The 15,042-nt window shown below is 35.4% G+C and overlaps 2 protein-coding genes across 4 annotated transcripts in view; both read right to left on the reverse strand.

The window, feature by feature from the left end:
* Window positions 1-15,042, reverse strand: part of LOC131519428 (olfactory receptor 6C1-like) — a 170,107-nt gene that overhangs the window by 106,693 nt on the left and 48,372 nt on the right. The gene's annotated exons all lie outside the window — the stretch shown is intronic.
* LOC131519444 (olfactory receptor 6C74-like) lies at window positions 12,011-13,051 on the reverse strand. The gene is given in 3 exon segments (XM_058742480.1): window positions 12,011-12,423; window positions 12,426-12,535; window positions 12,537-13,051. Coding segments are annotated over 3 exon segments (930 nt in total). The 5' UTR covers window positions 12,944-13,051.

Below are 15,042 nucleotides of genomic sequence, written 5' to 3' on the forward strand. Positions count from 1 at the left end.
GGAATGTGTACCAACCTGACTGATTGGAGTTTGTTTAAAGCAATAATATAACAATGTATTGGGTGATATCACATTAAATTTATTAGACTTGTACCCTTAGGTTTCTGTAGACTGACAGTTTCTCAGACATTTCTTATTTTTTATAACCTAGACAGTTCTGAGAAGTACTTGTCAGGGATTTTCTAGAATCTCCCTTTATTGGAATGTGTCTGGAGTATCTGTTCTGGATACCCTCAGGTGATAGAGCAAGGGAATATATATTTATATCTATCCAGATTTATACACACAATTATGCATTTACATGTGTATCATTCTGTATCTATGTTATGCTACACATGAATTCATACTAGTATCTTCAACTTTAACCCAATATCACATGAATCATTCTACCTTTGTCCTCTTGCTCCTATGTATTACTCCAGCAGTGAAACAATGGCTTCCTCCATCTGCAATTGACTTAATTATTCAATTCCAATAGAAATGTCCAGTAGGAAGCAACTATATCAACTAGAGTATAGGGCTTATGACTTGAGTCTTACTGATTCACTCATTTCCACCCATAGGTTAGTATCATTTCCCCTACTCCCTTCAGTGAAGTTGTTTCTTACATTCATAATGCAATTAAATCCTCTGCATTCCATTTTAAGATCCTGGATTTAATTTTTTTTTTAATTTTCACACATTGGAGTTATTCTTTGTGTTGCAATGTTCTTTTTACTTGTTTTTACAACTGTAGTGTGATATACCCATCTTCATGGCATCATATTCAATAACTTTACTACCCTAAAAAAAATCAGCTGTGTTTCAACTGTTCAACCCTCCAGCTCCCAAGTCCTGGCAATCACCGATCTGTTTACTTTCTCTATAAATTTGTCTCTTTTAGAATAGCATATAAGTTCAATCATACACTATAGCATTTGAAGTCGGCTGACTTTCACTTAAGAGTGTGCATTTAACATTCATCTATGTCTATGTATGGCTTGATAGCTTATTCCTTTTGTTGTATGTTTAGCCATTTGCCTTTTGAATAGCCTGTGAATTGCTCTCATTTTTTTCCAATTAGATATAAAACATACATGCTATATATATGTATCATATATAAAATATATAAACATATAAAATATTGTGTATATCTTTTACATCCAAAGTCAGGTTTGGTGCGTCCTTGGCCATCCTCTTTCCACCTAGAGGAGTAAACAATAACTGAAAGCAGTGATCTGTTGGATAGTTTCAATCCTACCTCCTGACCCTCAGGCTCATTAAGAGGTAGGTGAGTTAGGGACTCATACCTCTTCATTTGCTACCTGCTCAAGAGCATCTATAATTGGATGAGGGATCTTTCACATTCCTAACCTTGCCCATGGATGATCCCTGTGCCCTCCTTTTCCAGAGAGCCATATCTTTTCTAGCAATTTATCTTCTTCAACAAAACTGTCAAGAACTTGGAGGGAGATAATAGGTCACCCAACCACAGTTTCATAGATTCTGGCAGAAAACACAAGACTCCTAGTCAGAGACAATAGATATTACTACTCACAGCATAGCAGGTGGCATAGACTTCATGTTTGCAACAGTTCCCCTTGCCTCCCAGTCCCCACACAGAGCAATGCAGAGAGGATGCACATGGACGCTGCACATACAATAGGTATGTGTCAGAGCTGAGAAACTCTGAGCTTGGAAAAAATCACAGTATTTAAAGAGGCTGCTACCAAACCTGGCCAATATTGCCATATGCAGAGGCATGATCTTTCTAATCCTGGTCAGGAAAAAAGTCTGCCTTCTTGCATAGAGGGAGATATAATCTCTATATCCATGGCTGAATGCTATAAAAACAGTTGTAAAAATAATCTAGAGCAAGAGCTAATACAAGATATGTATGTAGCAAGTCCATGGAAAATTGGCACTCAGTAGTCATGAAAGCACAAAGGGTTGCATGAAATATACGCTTAAGGGGGATTTTTTTTTTGAAGTAGTTTTCTGACCTTGAAGTGTTTGAAGATAGGGCTGTGACCATAATAAGACATCAGGAATCCATGGCATCAAGTATTGACAGAGTTACTTAGATTATCACTTAGGAAGAAATTTACATTAAAGGATAACCTTTTCCAAACTAAATGGAGATGATAGCAATATGATAAATGTGACAGATATATAGTCACTATCATGCTATGAGGCAGGATGGTTATTTCTAACCGTTTCAAGGATCTAAAGAAAGAAAATGACAAATTTGTGGCTTTAAATTCTTAGCTTGATTTATAGTCAGAAAACCATGGAATTCCCATGACTTCTCGAAGAAATTTATTACCTCTTATAGCCTTATGTTAGGTATTGCTGTAAACAAAGGTAGGCTCTGATCTCTTTTTTCAATTGAGGTATAATTGTCATATCATATTATATTGGTTTCAAGTATATAACATAATGATTTGATATTTATATATACTGCATAATCACCATCACAATAAGTCTAGTTACCATCTGCCACCATGCATAGTTGCATTTATTTTCTTGTGATGAGGCCTTTTAAGATTTAGACTCTTAGCAACTTTCAAATATACAATTAAGCATTATCATCAAAGGTAGGCTCTGATTTTGTAGTGTGTTAAATAACAACATCAGTTGAAATTGCATCCTTACCAGATCTTATTTGTGAAAGCTCACAGATTGGAAATAATGGATACAGGGTTTGGAGAAAATCAGAATGTATATATTGGGATATTTGATATATTTCTATTTTTTCCTAAATAAAAATCACATTACAATTCACTGCCAGCAAAAGCTATCCTCTTCTTCCCCTATTATGTCTTATATACAACATCGATACTGCTTTGTTTAAAATCCTAATGACCAGACAAAGAAACAAGGGCCCTGAATGATACATTGGATCAGATGGACTTGACAGATATATTTAGAACTCTGCATCCCAAAGCAACAGAATATACTTTCTTCTCGAGTGCACATGGAACATTCTCCAAGATAGATCACATACTGGGTCACAAAACAGCCCTTCATAAGTATACAAGAATTTGAAATTATACCATGCATACTTTCAGACCACAATGCTATGAAGCTTGAAATCAACCACAGGAAAAAGTCTGGAAAACCTCCAAAAGCATGGAGGTTAAAGAACACCCTACTCACGAATGAGTGGGTCAACCAGGCAATTAGAGAAGAAATTAAAAAATATATGGAAACAAACAAAAATGAAAATACAACAATCCAAATGCTTTGGGACGCAGCGAAGGCAGTTCTGAGAGGAAAATACATTGCAATCCAGGCCTATCTCCAGAAACAAGAAAAATCCCAAATACAAAAATCTAACAGCACACTTAAAGGAAATAGAAGCAGAACAGCAAAGACAGCCTAAACCGAGCAGAAGAAGAGAAATAATAAAGATCAGAGCAGAAATAAACAATATAGAATCTAAAAAAAATGTAGAGCAGATCAAAGAAACCAAGAGTTGGTTTTTTGAAAAAATAAAAAAAAATTGATAAACCTCTAGCCAGGCTTCTCAAAAAGAAAAGGGAGATGACCCAAATAGATAAAATCATGAATGAAAATGGAATTATTACAACCAATCCCTCAGAGATACAAGCAATTATCAGGGAATACTATGAAAAATTATATGCCAACAAACTGGACAACCTAGAAGAACTGGACAAATTCCTAAACACCCACACACTTCCAAAACTCAATCAGGAGGAAATAGAAAACTTGAACAGACCCATAACCAGCAAAGAAGTTGAATCAGTCATTAAAAATCTCCCAACAAATAAGAGTCCAGGACCAGATGGCTTCCCAGGGGAGTTCTACCAGACGTTTAAAGCAGAAATAATACCTATCCTTCTTAAGCTATTCCAAAAAATAGAAAGGGAGGGAAAACTTCGAGACTCATTCTATGAAGCCAGTGTTACTTTGATTCCTAAACCAGACAGACACCCAGTAAAAAAAGAGAACTACAGGCCAATATCTCTGATGAATATGGATGCAAAAATTCTCAATAAGATACTAGCAAATCGAATTCAACAGCATATAAAAAGAATTATTCACCATGATCAAGTGGGATTCATTCCTGGACTGCTGGGCTCATTCAGCATTCACAAGTCAATCAATGTGATACATCACATTAATAAAAGAAAAGAACCATATGATCCTGTCAATCGATGCAGAAAAGGCCTTTGACAAAATCCAGCACCCTTTCTTAATAAAAACCCTTGAGAAAGTCGGGATAGAAGGAACATACTAAACATCATAAAAGCCATTTATGAAAAGCCCACAGCTAACATCATCCTAAATGGGGAAAAACTGAGAGCTTTTTCCCTGAGATGAGGAACATGACAGGGATGCCCACTCTCACCGCTGTTGTTTAACATAGTGTTGGAAGTTCTAGCATCAGCAATCAGAAAACAAAAGGAAATCAAAGGCATGAAAATTGGCAAAGATGAAGTCAAGCTTTCACTTTTTGCAGATGACATGATATTATACATGGAAAATCTGACAGACTCTACTAGAAGTCTGCTAGAACTGATACATGAATTTAGCAAAGTTGCAGGATACAAAATCAATTTCCAGAAATCAGTTGCATTCTTATACACTAATAAGGAAGCAACAGAAAGGCAAATAAAGAAACTGATCCCATTCACAATTGCACCAAGAAGCATAAAATACCTAGGAATAAATCTAATCAAAGATGTACAAGATCTGTATGCTGAAAAATATAGAAAGCTTATGAAGGTAATTGAAGAAGACATAAAGAAATGGAAAGACATTCCCTGCTCATGGATTGGAAGAATAAATATTGTCAAAATGTCAATACTACCAAATGCTATCTACACATTCAATGCAATCCGAATCAAAATTGCACCAGCATTCTTCTTGAAAGTAGAACAAGCAATCCTAAAATTCATATGGAACCACAAAAGGCCCCGAATAGCCAAAGTAATTTTGAAGAAGAAGACCACAGTGGGAGGAATCACAATCCCAGACTTTAGCCTCTACTACAAAGCTGTAATCATCAAGACAGCAGCATGGTATTGGCACAAAAACAGACACATAGACCAATGGTATAGCATAGAAACCCCAGAACTAGACCCACAAATGTATGGCCAACTAATTTTTGACAAAGCAGGAAAGACTATCCAATGGAAAAAACACAGTCTCTTTAACAAATGGTGCTGGGAGAACTGGACAGCAACATGCAGAAGAATGAAACTAGACCACTTTCTCACACCATTCACAAAAATAAACTCAAAATGGATAAAGGACCCGAACGTGAGACAGGAAACCATCAAAACCCTAGAGGAGAAAGCAGGAAAAGACCTGTCTGACCTCAGCCGTAGCAATCTCTTACTCGACACATCCCCAAAGGCAAGGGAATTAAAAGCAAAAATGAACTACTGGGACCTTATGAAGATAAAAAGCTTCTGCACAGCAAAGGAAACAATCAACAAAACTAAAAGGTAACCAATGGAATGGGAAAAGATATTTGCAAATGACATATCAGACAAAGGGCTAGTATCCAAAATCTATAAAGAGCTCACCAAACTCCACACCCAAAAAACAAATAATCCAGTGAAGCAATGGGCAGAAATCATGAATAGACACTTCTGTAAAGAAGACATCCAGATGGCCAACAGGCACATGAAAAGATGCTCAACATCGCTCTTCATCAGGGAAATACAAATCAAAACCACACTCAGATATCACCTCATGCCAGTCAGAGTGGCCAAAATGAACAAATCAGGAGACTATAGATGCTGAAGAGGATGTGGAGAAACGGGAACCCTCTTGCACTGTTGGTGGGAATGCACATTGGTGCAGCCACTCTGGAAAACAGTGTGGAGGTTCCTCAGAAAATTAAAAATAGACCTACCCTATGACCCAGCAATAGCACTGCTAGGAATTTACCCAAGGGATACAGGAGTACTGATGCATAGGGGCACTTGTACCCCAATGTTTATAGCAGCACTCTCAACAATAGCCAAATTATGGAAAGAGCCTAAATGTCCATCAACTGATGAATGGATAAAGAAATTGTGGTTTATATACACAATGGAGTACTACGTGGCAATGAGAAAGAATGAAATGTGGGCCTTTGTAGTAACATGGATGGAAGTGGAGAGTGTGATGCTAAGTGAAATAAGCCATATAGAGAAAGACAGATACCATATGGTTTCACTCTTATGTGGATCCTGAGAAACTTAACAGAAACCCATGGGGGAGGGGAAGGAAAAAAGAAAAAAGAGAGTGGAAGAGAGCCAAAGCATAAGAGACTCTTAAAAACTGAGAACTGAGGGTTGATGGGGGGTGGGAGGGAGGGGAGGGTGGGTGATGGGTATTGAGGAGGGCACCTTTTGGGATGAGCACTGGGTGTTGTATGGAAACCAATTTGACAATAAACTTCATATATTGAAAATAAAATATAATAAAATAAAATAAAATAAAATATGCCATGTACATAATAAGAAAAGTAAATCAGAGAAGGAACTATGGTGTGTCTGATGTGGGATTATGATTTAAATACAATACAGAAGTTCATGGAGGAATATTTAATTCATGTGGATCAAGAAAAAAATATTTTGAGCAAAGGAAAATCAAGTGAAAACTATTCTAAGACAGGTACGTGTTCTGTCTTTTGCAGAATAGTAAGAAAGAACAATTAGAAAAGATGAGGCTAATGTAATAAAAACAAAAAAAAAAAACCCTGGAAATCATATAGCTGAAATGTAGACCACTTTAAGGCTTTTTTCTCTTAAAATGATTAAGATGAGAGTTTTTGAAGGGTTTTAGGTAGAAGGCTGAAATACATGATGTGAGAGATGGGGGGAAATGAAAAGAGGTGGAGGAGAAGGTACAGAAAGTAGGGAAGAGAAGAGGAAAAACAGGAGAAGGTGAAGAAGAAAAAGAACGGAAGAGGGAAGAGAGAGGAAGAGGAGGTGGAGAAGGAGGAAGAGTTACCAAAGGGCTATCACAAGCATCACAGCAAAAAAGGGGCTTTGACTTGGGCCAGAGTGGATGCAATGGAAGAAGAAGTAGAGGCTGTTTTCTGAAAAGAGTCAACGGATATTGCCAAGAGATTGCTAAGAAGTATGAGGGGAAACAAGAAAAAAAGAAAGAAAAAAGATGATCTCAAGGTTTTAACCTGAACAACTGAAAGAAAGTTGCTGTTTGCTGAGATGACGTCTGAGAAAGAAAAAAAAATTGGGGGGAAATAGAGTTTAAATTCAGAGCTTGTTAAGTCTGAGATTCTTAGACGTCCAAATAGAGATTTAGAATAAGCAGGTAGTTCTTTTATGCAAAGAGGAGTTCCAGGCTACAGAAGGAATTTGGGGATTATTACCATAGGAGAATGAATGAGTGAAGATGAAGACTAGACCAGGTCCAAGCAATGAACACTGGGATTTGAGAATGAAAATGCTATCTAAATGCCAATATATCTGAATATTTAAATGAAAAAGGACAAATTCTTGAAAAACACAAATTACCAAAACTAACCCAAGGAGAAACGATATCTAAATAAAAAATATACAATATACAAAAAATGTCCATAACAATACTCTTCATGAAATTCGTACACTTAATTCATATGCCAGTTCACATTTGGGATAGTCACTTAATGCAATGTCATAAAGCAATGAAAATGACCAAAATCATGCAAGATACAACAGCTTGTAGAGATTCCACAGACATCATGTGAGGCAGAAGAGGCCCAACTCATACTGCTTATTCCATATTCATAACATTCCTGTGCAGTCAGAAATAATCTATAGGTATTAGAATACTTGTTTCCTACAGTGTGTTAGTAATGCCTTATACCTTGATCTTTGGTTACTTATCTTTATTTTTTAAGCTTTGTTCAGCTATTATCTGAGTCTTTTTAGAATAATCATCAAACTATACAGTTTTAATTTCATTCACTTTTATGCTAAACTTCTAAAAACACTTTTTTAATTATTAGAAAATAAAAAACAAATGAGCAGAAAAAATAAATAAAATAAAATCCTAATGACCAGAGAGGTGATAGGTAATTTTAGAGTGAATCCAGGTGTCCTTTTGATCTATATCTACCAAAATTCATCATCTCTGTGTTAAAAAAGTCATACCTAGCATATTAGAGAGGTTAACATTCTTCTCAAAGGAGAAGACTTATGTATCAAAAAGTATTATAGTAATTGTTTTAGTCCATTTGGCCTACTATAATAAAATATCAGAAGACTGTGTGTCTTGTATACAATGAAATGTATTTCACACAGTTCTGGAACATGGAGGTCTGAGAACAGTGTGGTCAGATAAGGGCTCTCTTCCAGGTTGCTGTTTTCTCATTGTAGCCTCACATGGTGGAAAGAGGGGTACAGAGTTCTCTGGGATTCTTTCTACAGCAGCACTAATCTTATTCATGACCTACACACCTCCCAAAGGCCCTTTCTCCTCATACTATTATCTTTCAGGATTTGGGTTTCAACATATGAATTTTGAGGTGCATATTAAGACCAAAGCAATAACTTATCAATTTACATCATCAAAAGTCTGAGAAAATAAATGTGGAGAATGGAGAATGGATTCTAAGGGTGATATATCAGAGATAAAGTAAAAATAATTATATACCAAGGTTAATTTATTGATATATTTTTAATTGTGGATTTTTTTCCTATTTATTAGGCTTTTACTTTCAGAAAGCTAGTTTACCAGCACATAATGGGTAAGAGTGAGGTCTGAGTAGTGATTGTGGATTTAGTGGAAGAGTTCAAGCTTCTGATAATGACTATAATCTTTTGTTCAATTAGATAACAACTTGGATTTGTGAATGATTTATCCTGACTAAAGTTGAAATATAAGAAAAATCCAAAGTTGTAGAATGACAACAATATGGAATAGTTTTATCATGTGCAATCTGCCTACGTGTCCCTTAACTATGTAACTGGTGAAGATCTAGAGGAAAATTCTTTGTACAAGGTACAAGGGGGTATGAGCAGCATTGAAAAGTATTGTAACTGCTGGTCTGAAATGAAAGTGGAGATAATTTCATTAAAATGAGCTTCCTCACTTCACTGGAAATGATGGGACCATGGAAGGGCAGAAACCATATTATAGCCCTTAGCAAGATGGTTTTGGTCACTTACTAGTTGGTAGGGTTAGAGTGGTTATCAAAATTGGATGATATGCTTTAGTAGTAAATTGAATAAAACATCATGCTGCCCCAAGACTAAAATAAATAGACAATCCACTAAATTCCTATATGACCTATATAATTAAAAGAACTCTAGGTTAGGTGAAAGAAGGGATGATCCAGGCATCATAAGGAGTTAGAGATCCTTATCCAATTAAAGACTTTAGTGAGTTCACGGAGCCAGAACCCATGAAGGAAGTTATCTGTGAGGAAGAGCCATGCATTGATATTAATATCTAAATTCTCCCTCTAGTTTTCCTGAGTGGATATATATTCCTTTGCCAGGAAAACTGTGCACTGAAGAGGGTAAAACCTGGAACTTTCAGGTATTGTTTGACCTCATCTCTGAGTTAATCTTAATTATAACGATGATAGAATGTCAGGGTATACACTTATTAGAGTGGAAGATAATAGGGGTGTGGGAAGTGATTCTACTGCATGTGAAAAATCATCCTGAATATATTGTTAAAATATATATACTCAAGGCCAAGTAGAAAACCATGGAGTTCCCCCTCATTAAAAAATAATAAATCTAAAGCTTCTTTCCCTGGCAAACTGCAGTACTTGGTGTTACTATCTAATACTTTAAAAAATGATACAGGAATGGTGATCCATTCCATATAGCCATTTAATTCAAATGTTTAGCTGTCCTATCACAGACGAATTTCAGAGGGTGACAGTAAATTCATAGGCTGAATTAGGTGGTAACATCAATTGCAACTGCATTTTAAGTTATGGCCCACTTATTGGTTTAAATTAAAACAATCTTGGCACTAAATACTGAGTTATTGAATTTTTTGGACTAATGGAGCATAACAGGTAGGTTTCATCACCTTGAAATAAGGCTTTAGGGCCATCTCTGGCCTTTTGCCATAATTTTGACCTGGGGCAAGCGAACCATAATCTGCAGGACAAATACAGGCTGTTTTTGCATAGCCTTTCATCTAAGAATAGTTTTTTTATGTTCAAAGGATCAGAGGAGTAAGGAGGAGGAGGTGAGGGAGTGGGGATAAGAGAAAGAAGGAAGCTTGTAATGATATGTTAAGATATCTTTTTCAAAACTCTATCAGCGAATCAGAACTTCTCAGGCAAAGTATTTTTTAAATACACAGTAAGAGAAATACACAATTTTATTTTACAAACAGACATATTCCAATTTTCTCTTTTCAAATACCCATCAATACCCAACAAATACCCATTAATAGTATGCTTTCATGAAGATATTTCCCTACCATTTTGTTCCAAAATATGTGTTATTTTAATAGTAATGAAAAAGTAACCAGTTTTCAAAAGAAAGGTGTAATAAGCTAAAGAAATTTAGAAATTGATTGCTTGAAATTTTTGCCATGGTTATTGTTACTGAAGAGTATATAAGCTCATTAATTATGAAAATGCTCATCCACCCACTGGAAAACTTAGAATTATTTTAATCTCTATTAAAATATTCCAAATAAAGACTTTCTCTGCACTGTAAAAAATATTCATATAAAAAGAAAAGTTTAGGCAGCAGATTAACATTAGAGAAGACAGAAATGTAGTAACTCAATGTCAAAAATTCAAGTAGGACAAAAGAATAATTATTGTGATTTTCACTTCTTTTTTTTAATCTAAATCTTTTTTTTCTTTTTTAAAAAAATTTATTTACATCCAAGTTAGTTAACATATAATGTAATAATGGTTTCAGAAGTAGAATTTAGTGGTTCATCACTTGCATATAACAGCCAGTGCTCATCCCAACAAGTGCCTTCCTTGATGCCCCTCACCCATTTAGCCCTTTCCCCCCCACCCAGCACCCCTCCAGCAACCCTCCATTTATTCTCTGTATTTAAGAGTCTCTTATGGATTTCCTTCTTCTCTGTTTTTATCTTATTTTGATTTTTACTTCTTTCGATGTGATCAGTATGCATTTGTCAGGCATCAATTTTGAACTATGATGGTCCTTCTAGATAAGTACCAAGATCAGATAGGCTTGAAATAAGCTTTCAGATAATTTATCACATAACTAAACTGATATTTGCAAATATAATAATATGTGTTTTATCAAATTGAATCTAATAGTTGTACCATTAATATTAAAATTAATTTATATAATAAAGTTATATTATAAGATATATTAATTCTTTTGCCTAATTTCCTTGCTTAATTTCTATTTTTGTATTAAAGTGTTTAAATATTCTATACTGTAATTGTATAATTTATAAACAAATAAATATACATATACTGTGAAATTCAAGTATTTTTGCTTGTGTTTTGTTTTTTACCGATAGTATATGATAAAGAGTAATAATAAGCAAAAGCAATTTATAAATTGTTTGAAATGATTGCCATGACCTCTATTTACAGAAACAAACAAACAAACAAAATCCACATTATTTAAGGACATATGATTAGTGATTCAATCTATTTAATAGTTACAGGTCAATTCCCATTTTTATTTTCCTTTGAGTCAGTGATAATTTGTGGGTTTCTATAAATATGTGCTTTTCAGCTAAGTTTTAGAAATCTAGGTAGTGAATTAACTCTATATAGAATATATGTAAAATTGAATCTCTGAATTCCAGAACAGCAGAAAGGAACATGGAAAAATTAAAGTCTAACTTTGTTCTTCCTCTGAGAGAATTTTAAAAGGAAATAGATAAAAGCACCAAATAAAAAGGCAAATAATTTTGGTCCAAATAAGGGACAGATAAGGGAAAGAATTAGGCTTTGGAAGTTAGGCAGGCCACTATGAAAATTATGTCAAGAAAAACAGTATTATTTTGAATACAAACTTTGAAGAGCTCTGTGAAACACTCTACCCTTCTTGCTTTATTTTACTCATAACGTCAGTAATATCACTAAAATGGTTCACTTACTTGAGAAAATCTCAATCTTTTTGAGCATGTGCTTAAAAGCATCTTGCACTTGTTTGTTTCTCAGTGTATAAATGAAGGGATTCAACACGGGGGCAACAGAAGTACTGAGCAAGGCTATCCCTTTATTTAAAGACACTCTCTCCTTTGTAGAAGGCTTCACATACATGAAGCTGCAGCTGCCGTAAGAAATGGACACAACCACCATGTGAGAAGAACATGTAGAAAAGGCTTTCTTCCTCTGTTGAGAAGAAGGTATCTTCAGAATAGTCCTGATGATGTTTGCATAGGAGAGAATCACTAATACCAGTGTAACCAGGAGTGTCAAAATGGCTGAGAGAAATGCCATTAATTCTATTACAGCTGTGTCTGTGCAAGAGAGCTGTAATATAGGAGTAAAATCACAGAATGATTTGCAGTGTTGGCTGTACAGAAGTCTAGCTGGAGACCCACAAGGAGTGGTGGGACAATTACTATAAAACCAGCCAACCATGAAGCAAAGACCAACAAGTTGCAGACTGTCACTCATGATGGTGGTGTAATGCAAGGGTTTGCAGATGGCTACATAGCGGTCATAAGACATGGCAACCAGAAGAAAAAATTCGATTGCACCCAAGACAGTAGTAAAAAACAGCTGTGTTGCACAACTGTTGTAAGAAATGGTCTTGTCACCTGTTGCCATGCTGACAAGAAATTTGGGGATGCAGACAGTTGTGAATAAGATTTCTAAAAATGAAAAGCTTCGGAGGAAGAAGTACATGGGTATCTTTAGATGAGAGTCCAACAGGGTGAGGGTGATTATGGTTAGATTCCCAGTGACACTCAACATGTAGGTGAAAAAAAGGAGAAGAAAAATAACCACTTGTAATTGTGGGTTATCGGTCAGTCCAAGAAGAATGAAGGTTGTTACCGTGGTGTGGTTTCTCATGGCTGACTTCTACCAATGAAATAATAATAAAGTAAGGAATAAGAAAAAAAATGAGAATTAAAGGGGATAAGGCTGTATGAGATACCTATTATCTTGAGATCATCCATATACATGTTGCTACTGACACCTAAACTCCTTCGATATTCTGCTAGTCAGCAGTAACAGCCTCTAAAAATTCGCTCATATAATTTGTACTCAGAATTTCACTAACTCAGTGCAACTCTCTGAGTTTCTTTTCTCAAGTGTCATAAATTCAGGCATTCCAAAAGGATAATATATGGCATTTACAAAGTCATATTAAAATAGAAACAAAGAAAGAAACAGAAAAACTGTCATAATATTTTAACTTGCATCTTCTGTAGTTGCAATTTTTCCCAATCTATTTAGTTTACATTTGCATTATTTTACACCATCAGCTGGCTCATTCTTCTTTGCTAATCGTGTCTCCTTTCTCTATTTATTACTCCTTATGATAGTATTCTGTAAGTCAGATTTCAGCTGAGGACTCTTCGCCTTTTAAGAAATGTAAACTTGACCTAAACATCTGAGGCCCATATACAGTGGGGACTCAGTACTTTCACCAAACTTTTGCAAACTCTTCAAGATTGAAATCCTCATGACCACTTTAGGTCTGCTTTCTCCTTTTTCCTTTGGATTTACTTTCATCTCACCAGCCCTGTTTATTCTCCTTTCTGTGATATGAAACCAAGCAGACAGGAAGTGTATCCTCATGCATGATGATTGTATTATTTATGTAGCATGTCTTATTTAGTTTTTGCAGTAACAGAAAAGGGTTCTAGAAAACAAGCCATACAAAAATTTTATCTACCTCTGCCTACTAGTTCCTTGTAGCGTCCTTGCTCTGCATGGCTTCCCCTGTTGTTGCGGTAGACTCTTCACTTCTTTCTTACTCATGTCCCCCTTCTCTTCTCTTATTCTCAGTCGGTTAAGTGTCCACTCTTGGTTTGAGCTCAGGTCATGATCTCACTGCTTTGTGGGTTTGAGTCCCCCCACATTGGGCTCTGCACTGACGGTGTAGAGCCTGCTTGGGATTCTCTCTCTCTCCCTCTGTCTCTCTGCCCCTCCTCCATTTGTGCTGTCTCTATCTCTCTCAAAATAAACAAATAAACTTAAAAAATTACATAGAATTATGTTACCTTTTCATTTTTTCTTGTTTTCCATCTTTTTCCAGACCATGCCTACATCCTCATGTTTATTATATTGAAAGTCTATCACCAAATTTTTGTAAAGCATGGCCATATTTCTTAAGAAGAATATCATGTCATATGTTACATTGCATTTTAAACTTTTTATACTTCAGGGCTCCTGGGTGGCTCAGTCGGTTAAGCATCTGACTTCAGCTCAGGTCAAGATCTCATGGTTCGTGGGTACAAGCCCTGCATGGGCTTGGTATTCTCTCTGTGTCTCCCTCTCTCTCTGCCCTTCCCTGATCTGTACTTTCTCTTTCTCAAAATAAACTTAAAAAAATAAGCTTTTTACACTTCATATATTCCAGTTCAGAGGTTGAGAATGTACAAATATTTCCAATGGTTATAAATTTCCATTTCCAATGGTTATAAATAATTATAATGCACTAAGATTTCTTTTTTTCCTCTTTCACTTTATTCCTTTCTTACTTGTTTTCTTTCTTTTCCCACACTCCTCAGTGTATCATTTTTCTAAAAATGTCTGCATTCTGGCCATTTAAGTCAAAAGCATAGGGAAATGTCAATCAGCAGAGGATGAATTCTATAGGGTACCAAATTATAAAGATAGAAGTGAATCATACATGCATATTCCCAGGCTAAATTTAAATTACAAAATTGCAACCCCCCCCCAACAAAAACTATTGTAAATTACTTTACATCATTTTTTTCCTTTTAATTCCAAATAAAATACCTGCTGAATGGCAGTAAAATAGTCATTATTTCTGAACATTTTTATAGTCCTAGGGACTTCTGTACCTACTTAGGTAATTTATAGGTAAGAGAGAGGAGACTCCTTTGGGATATGAAAACTGGGGAGTTCATGAAATATTTAAATTCTATTGAATTCAACAAAATGAAGTTTCTCAAATTCAAGACTAATTCATTTTTCTA

Source organism: Neofelis nebulosa, chromosome 8 (assembly GCF_028018385.1).
Source record: "Neofelis nebulosa isolate mNeoNeb1 chromosome 8, mNeoNeb1.pri, whole genome shotgun sequence".
NCBI lineage: Eukaryota > Metazoa > Chordata > Mammalia > Carnivora > Felidae > Neofelis > Neofelis nebulosa.